Here is a 7,665-nt window from a genome sequence, read left to right as displayed (position 1 = left end):
CTTATTTTTGACACGATTAAGAATTTCTGTATAAAATTCATCAAACTCATAACCATAGGTATGTAGACAGCAGGGGTTAAGATGAGGGAATAGTGAAACTTAGTGTTTACTTGGTGGGTATGAGAGCTTGAGGGGGGCTGTTTTTGAATACCTGTTATAGTAATTTTCATGCAAAATTGTCTGTTTTATAACGTGGTAGATTGCAGTGCAGCTAGTAGATCGTGCTTTCCTCTGCAGGCTCCATCTGCTATCTGAAGCTTCTGCCCCAGCTTGCATTGTTTGTAGGAGAACCTGCGTCATACCTTTATCTGTAGCCTTCCCTTAGGTCTTAAGGATCCTGAAACTTTTCCTGTGGACATTGGACTTGGTGGAACAGCAATCATGGTAAGATGCGTATTGGGGCAGAGGGATGAGAAGCTACTGTGAGGGCCCAGTATAATGGATTGCCAGAATGTGGGGTGTTTGGGGGCTCTTCATGTTAGAAATAAAGAATTAATGTATGGAAATGATACCTCACTGCATGGAAAATAGTAACTGGAGGAGAGCTGTGCTGTGTTTGTCATCCTGCTCCAGTGGGAATGTGGTTTGGAAAGAGATCTTGCGAGGAAATACAGAAGAGAATTGTTCATCAGAGTAGAAAGGGACCATCCTGTAGATGTGGGACTCTTGAGGTCAGGTTCTAATAGACAAAATATCTACCTAAAAAATGCAGGGCTTTGGGGCTTTGGGGCTTGATCAGTACAAAGGAAAGCAGTCTGTAGTGAGGGACAGAGGGCATCGTATCAGTTTTTTGTTTCCATTTACATTTAAGCTGATCAAGAGTGTATTCTCAGTGGGAGGATCTGCCAAGGGGGCAAAAATTAGTTCTTGATAAGTTAGGGAGAATCTTACCACGGGTTCATGGTATTCCAAAGGGTGTCTGTAAATAGAGAGATTGTATTTCTGCATGTTAAATGTCAGAAGACTGGGCAAATTAGGATGAAAATCTTTTGAAAGGGTGCCTAGTGGGACAAAAATGAAATAGAAAAAGTTTGGGAAACACTGATCCAAGTTCTTAACGATACGGAATGTGGGGTATGGTGGAACCTGGGACAGAGGCCTTTAGGGAACTGAAAAATAGTGCACTGTATTTGCATTGTATTGGTGGGAGTTGCAAACTTTTGGATGAAAGTAGGAATCGCCCACCATTTGTCTAGATGTCAGGGGTAGAAGAAACAGTCTACAGTCAAGTTTTCTTTAGGAGGGTGGGATTTGGGATTAGAATTGGGAAAGGCAGGAATTAGAATGATGGAGTAGTAAAAGGAAGAACTGGGTTTGGGGATCTACTGGGGAAGAAATATATTTAGGGGAACTGTATGGGGGTCGATTATGAGAAGTAGAGGGTTTCACAGGGGGACGATAAGTGGTCCTGGTCTGGTGTATTAAAGGGATGGAGAAAAGGTGGGAGGCGTGCTATTTTTGTTAAGGTTTAGATTGGTATAGGAGTGGGGAAGAAGCCAGAGAGGGTTAGAAAGTAGCTGCAGGAAGGCTAATGACTGGGTCTTCTCTTACTCCTTCCAGACGGTGGGAAAGAGCAGCAAGATGCTGCAGCACATTGACTATAGGATGAGATGCATCCTGCAAGATGGCCGGATCTTCATCGGCACCTTTAAGGCTTTTGACAAGCATATGAACTTGATCCTCTGTGACTGTGACGAGTTCAGAAAGATCAAGTAAGGAGGCCACTTTGGGTTTAGGTACTAGGGTATGAGGGAGCAGCTGGCCACCAAGTAATGGTTTACAGAGGGTAACTGAAGGAGGTAGGGAAAATGAGCCAGGACTGGCCTCTTGTCTAATGACCTGGCCTCATCTCTGAATTGGACAGGTCACCCAACCTTATGTATTCACACTACTGTTTTACGTTTGGAAATACAGTTATGAACTTAACTAGGAATAAAACTGTATATAGTATGATCAAAAGACCAAGATATATTTATTTGGAAAACTTGAGAAATGTTGATAGGTTGGCTTCTGCAACATTCCTTCAGATTGAAGAACTCTAAAGAATAACAGTTACTCTTAATGGTCTAGGAATTGGAATGTGAATAGAACTCTCCAGGCCAGGTCTAGCATGTGTTCAGCCAGCCTCTGTTACGCCCCTTGTTTTGTGTGTGAATCATCATGATCTGTGTTGATCTGGCATCAGTCCCTAACCTCCCTTGCTTACTTATCTCTGTGACTTGCCCTTGGCCTTTCTTCCAGAATAACCCCATGTGCTTGTGCCTTCCCATATGCGGCCACCCTCTATCCGCCTGACTTTGGGGAGCTTCCTTTGACAGGGCACTGTTGGACTGCCCGCAGCAAGGGCACATACCAGCTGGTGGATCCTAGTAGCGTTCTGCTCCCACTCAGCTGACTTTTCATTCAGAAGAGTATTTAGATCGGTGCTTGTAATCTCTCTAGAGGTTCAAGATGATTTTGCTTCAGTCTCTTACCTTGAGGCAGAATTTACAAGGCTTCACCCTTGACTCTTGGCTTGTTATCTTCTCTTACCACAGTTAATGCTTCACTGTTCAGAAGTTTAATTTGAACACTTCACTTAGGGATTTCAAATATGAAGAGAAAGATGATAAGCAGCTTCTCCTGTCTGCTATGGTCTTAAATCTGTTCTTAAATCTGAATAGAATTCATAACATAGTCCATCTCTCTTCCACTATTAGTCTTCTTTCTGTATACCAGTTTGGATAATTTCAGAAACTCTAGGATGATGAATGCTTCAGTCTTAATTTTTTGTATAGATCATCTATTTCTGAAAAGAATAAAAAAACCTTAGGATGTTGATGAATACTAACGGCATATGATGAGAGCTTTAGGCATATTTAATTCTGCTTCACTCTTCACTAAGTTAATAGGATAATTCAACCTAAATAATAATTTACATCCCATCTTAACATGAAAACTTGAGGTTTCAGTTTTGCCTGTCTTCAGAGTCTTAGTGGTGATCATTTTATAACGTATAGAAATACTGCATCAGTATTGTACACCCGCAACTAAAAGTGTTGTAGGTCACTTACACTTCAGACACAAACTCACAGAAAGAGATCAGATTTGTGGCTTCCAGAGGCACGAGGTGGGGGAAGATGAGTTGAATGAAAGGGTCAAAGATATGAACTTCCAGTTAAGAGAAAAAGGTACTAGGGATGTAATATACAACAGGATGAATGTGATTAATGCTTCTCTATGTTATATATAAAAGTTGCTAAGAAACTAAATCCTGGGAGTTTTCATTATATGGCAAAACTTTTTTCTTTTGTATCTGTAAGCCATGTTGTATGTCCACTAAACTTAATTGTGATAATCATGAGTATATAAGTCAAATCATAATGCTTTACACCTTAAATGTATATAGTGCTGTGTGTCAATTATATCTCAATACAACTGGAAGGAAAAAATACAAGCTTTAAAATCAGTACTATTTTTAAAAAGTTCTTAGCAATGTTATTTGAATCTGTTTCACAGAGAAGTTAGTTTTGCTGTAGTATAACATTAAGGAAACATTCTGAAAGATTGAGGATTGGAAAAGCTTTACCTTTTAACAGCCAATGTAGTTTTGTTTTTGTCACAACTCATTAACTGTGTGAACAGAGCATCTTGGCATCAGTTGTTGTCTTAGTTGATACTTAATGTCCTGTAATATTCTAGTGAGTGAATGATCCATAACTTAATTTTTTTTCTAATTTATAGGCCAAAGAATGCAAAGCAGCCTGAGCGTGAAGAAAAGCGGGTTTTGGGTCTGGTGTTGCTGCGTGGGGAGAACTTGGTTTCCATGACTGTGGAGGGACCACCCCCAAAAGATGTAAGGAAGGTGTAGGACAGGGCAGAACACTGATGTGGAAGGACATCACGTTATTTGAGAGATTTGCTGAATCGGGGTACACCAGAGGCACAGGATAGTATACCTTTGTCAAGTGAGATGTGCCCGGCCCTTGGTGTCAGTTCTTGCTTGTCTATACTTACAGGTTAAGGGTTTTGTGTTGGGTTATGCCATGTTCTGAGTACACCTAGATGAGGGAAGGAATTGCTGATTTATTTTCTCTTGGTATAGTCATGAAGACACACGCATTCACGGTTTGACAAATGTACATTTAATTTGCAGGATGCCTCTGTGGTGCACTGGTCCCTTAATTCTTTGGCATTCAGAACTAATATGAGATAGGTGATGTGGGAAGTTGGTGGGAAGGGGTAATCTACTTTTAGGAATAGGGTTATTGGTAACTTTGGATCATTCGTTTCAAGCTATAATTTTTCTTCTTTCAGACTGGCATTGCCCGGGTACCACTTGCCGGAGCTGCAGGAGGCCCTGGGGTTGGCAGGGCAGCTGGCAGAGGCGTACCCGCTGGTGTTCCAATTCCCCAGGCTCCTGCGGGGTTAGCAGGCCCTGTCCGAGGGGTTGGGGGGCCATCCCAACAGGTGAGAAACCAGGAGAAGATTCTGTATTGTTGGGAGAAAGTGCCTAGAGCCTGAGGCTGAGGAGATTTAAAAACCTGGGTGTACATCCTTTTCTGTGTAAGTAGCATATGCTGTAGAGGGACATGAGGGACAGGTGTCCACTAGGAAGGGAACAGATTAAAGCCACCAAGGTAAGAGTAACTCACCCACCACTGGTGAGTGAAGAGGAAGGTAGATGGAAAAACTAGAGTTGAGGAAACGCAGAGGGGCTTATTAGGTTTAAAGGTGGGGGCATATTCTGTTTAAAGGGGAATGTAAGAGTGCTGAATTTCTTTTTAAATGAGAATAATGGGAGAAGCGCAGAATTGCTTTAATTATTTTGTGTTTAATAGGCCATGATCCACCTTTTACTTTCTGTATTTGGGGAGGTGAGGGCATGCCTTACCTCTCCCGTGGTCTGACCGACCCTTCCTTCCCAGGTGATGACTCCACAGGGAAGAGGCACTGTGGCTGCTGCCGCTGTTGCTGCTACAGCCAGCATCGCTGGAGCCCCGACTCAGTACCCGCCGGGGCGGGGGACCCCACCCACGCCTGTTGGTCGAGCAACCCCACCTCCAGGTAAGGGATTGATGAACTAGAGGTAAAGGATTGAATCTTAGATACAGTTGTGGGTCTATGCAGGAATCGCATCATCTAGAGGAAGTAATGACTAAAATTATTCTTAAGAAGATTGAATTAAGATGAATTAAGACCCTGTCTAACTAGGAACTCAGTATGTTTTCCACTTTAGACACTGATTTAATGAAACCCTGTGGACTCTTTTTGAGTTCAGGATGACCTACATGTCAGTGATCAAGGAGAAGATTTTCAACTCTCTGCTGGGCTTATTTTTTAAAATATTACCATGTTTAATGCTACCATCATAGCTGAGCTGATTTATGAGGCCTTGTTTCTGCCATTTATCTTTCTAGGAATTATGGCTCCTCCACCTGGTATGAGACCACCCATGGGCCCACCAATTGGGCTTCCCCCTAGTCGAGGGACACCAATAGGCATGCCCCCTCCAGGGATGAGACCGCCTCCACCAGGAATTAGAGGTGAGTGGGTACACGTGTTCCCAATGGTGCTAACCAAGACCCTAAATAGTTACATGTTTCCCCCCCCCTCTATGGCCTTATGGAATTTTGCTTTTTCTTTTCCAGGTCCACCTCCCCCAGGAATGCGTCCACCAAGGCCCTAGGATACTGTTGATCCTTCTTAAGTCACTTTTTTCCTGCAATGCGTCTTGTGAAATGTGTGCAGTGTTTGTGAGCTTTTGTCCCCTCTTTGCTGCATTAATATTAGCTAATAAATGCATAGAGCAATTAAACTGTGAGGTACTGTTGTACATTTTTTTTCGCATACTGATATTTTTGAGGTCAGAGTTAAGACTGGGATTTTTCTGGTCTTGAAGTTACTGTGGATGAAGTAAATCCTGTTAAGCAGCTCATCTAATAATTCTCTTTAATTCTTAGGATAAAATGGTTGTGATACTTGTTTCAGCTTCCTAACATTGACTTTGCGCCCTGACTCATGTCAGTTAATAACCTTTACACATCAGGATACTTCTGACCAGGTCATGGGGTTGAGTGGTTGAGCTGAGACTCACACATGGGCCCCTCTACTATGCCACACATACTCGAAAGAAAGTGGGGATGTGACGAATGACCTTGTAAGGCCACCTATAGAAGGAAACAGGTACTGAATCACTTTGTTCATTAAAGCATTTGAAATAGGAGGGTGCTCCTTTTCCTTCCAAGGTTACCTCAGTTGATCAGCTTTTTACAGTGCTCTTGTGTCTGTGTGATCAGAGATGGTGCGACCCTGGAATACTCATCGTCCCCTACCAGTGAGTAAGTATTACACATTTTTGAATGAATGGCACAGCCTGGGTCCTGGGAGATGGGGGTGATTGCATATTTGAGACAATTTGAGTTACTTAAAGATAACTTAACATTCTTAAATATAGTTGACACTCTTACATACAAATTACGATTATGCCCAACAGCATCACTTAGTGATGGACTGGTAGTGTTCAGAGGAGTAGACAATCTCTCCCAGTTAGTTAAGGGATGCCCATGTGTCTAAGTCCAGTTTCAATTAGTTATGGGAGAATGAAATCACTTTTAAAAGGAAGTGGGAGGAGGCTTTAGGTTAAATGGCCAAGGCATCAACTAGACAGTAACCGAGTCCTTAAATTGGTTGTAGGAGCTACCTTGTAAAGTACCACAGTTGGACTGGTGATAGCTCCTTAGTAACTTAAAGCTGGTAGACGGTGTCTTCTGTGATTTTATCAGCAGAGGTGTGCCTGTCACTTTGTCCAGCTTTCAGATCATGACCTTTCAAGTAATAGGCTCCCAAAGTAAAGGGGCCTTCAGAATGACTACAGTTCCTGGCACTGACTTGACAGGTTTACGCCAAAGTAGATTCTAAGCTTAACGAACACTGTCTGGTAAGGGACATGCAGCAGCCAAGGCTTCCTTGGTTTGGGAGATTTTTATAATGCAGATGTGATACTTCTGTTCAGAGTTTGTGAATGAAACTTTGTAGTTACCAGAGCCCCAGGGAAAGTCCTTTATGTGAGGTCTACAGGCAAAGACATTCTGTTAGGGTAAAACTGACTCTGATAGATAATGGATACTTTTGCTCTAAAAGCAGAGAGGGATATGTAAGTAGCCTTATTTTCTGAGCAGTGTGCTATCTGGATCAACTGAGAATAATTCATGGTACCTCTGCTTTTGGAGGGAAATCCGGTCTGCTGGTTAGGATGGACTTCAGATTTGTCACGAATGGTTATGCAGCATATTTGAAGAGGGCTTGTTGTCTAATATTTTCATAAGTAAAGATGGCCTCTTTGCAGGTTAAAGGTGAGTGGCAACAACTTTAAGATTCTGCAGAATGCTTTTTTCTAATGGCTGTTTTTGGTTGGTGATGATACTGTTTTTCTCTGCCTAGGACTTCCTTGAATTTTTTGAGAACTCTAATTGTGGAACACAGACAATTTGGGACAAATAATTCATATAATGGCATGTAAGGTATAAGGTGTGTGTAGAAGGGTGTAAGATAATGTGTGGCTATTTTGTTACAGATTGCTAGATCTGAGCTTTTGTGGAGTTCCATTTGGGACACATACCAACATGTCAGTTTTCAGACATTCATAGAAATAAATACTTACCTAAGAATTTTTCCTACATTCCT

At 42.1% G+C, this 7,665-nt stretch overlaps 1 protein-coding gene across 1 annotated transcript; it reads left to right on the top strand.

The window, feature by feature from the left end:
- Positions 1-243: 243 nt before the first annotated feature.
- On the top strand, positions 244-5,803 carry SNRPN (small nuclear ribonucleoprotein polypeptide N). The gene is made up of 7 exons (XM_031672148.2): positions 244-384; positions 1,561-1,712; positions 3,724-3,835; positions 4,297-4,449; positions 4,908-5,046; positions 5,400-5,525; positions 5,631-5,803. Exons 1-7 carry the CDS (start codon positions 382-384, stop codon positions 5,666-5,668), a joined length of 723 nt encoding a protein of 240 aa, XP_031528008.1. The 5' UTR covers positions 244-381; the 3' UTR covers positions 5,669-5,803.
- Positions 5,804-7,665: the final 1,862 nt, after the last annotated feature.

The sequence above is a fragment of the Vicugna pacos genome, chromosome 27, assembly GCF_048564905.1.
Source record: "Vicugna pacos chromosome 27, VicPac4, whole genome shotgun sequence".
NCBI classification, from domain to species: Eukaryota; Metazoa; Chordata; class Mammalia; order Artiodactyla; family Camelidae; genus Vicugna; species Vicugna pacos.
Note: the sequence above shows the minus strand (reverse complement) of the source record. Positions and strands in the feature narration are given on the sequence as shown.

Bases quoted from the DNA above. Each gene is read 5' to 3' on its own strand.
- SNRPN (XM_031672148.2), top strand. The intron at 3,836-4,296 runs GTAAGGAAGGTG...TTCTTCTTTCAG, and splicing joins AGGGACCACCCCCAAAAGAT to ACTGGCATTGCCCGGGTACC. The intron at 5,047-5,399 runs GTAAGGGATTGA...TTATCTTTCTAG, and splicing joins TCGAGCAACCCCACCTCCAG to GAATTATGGCTCCTCCACCT.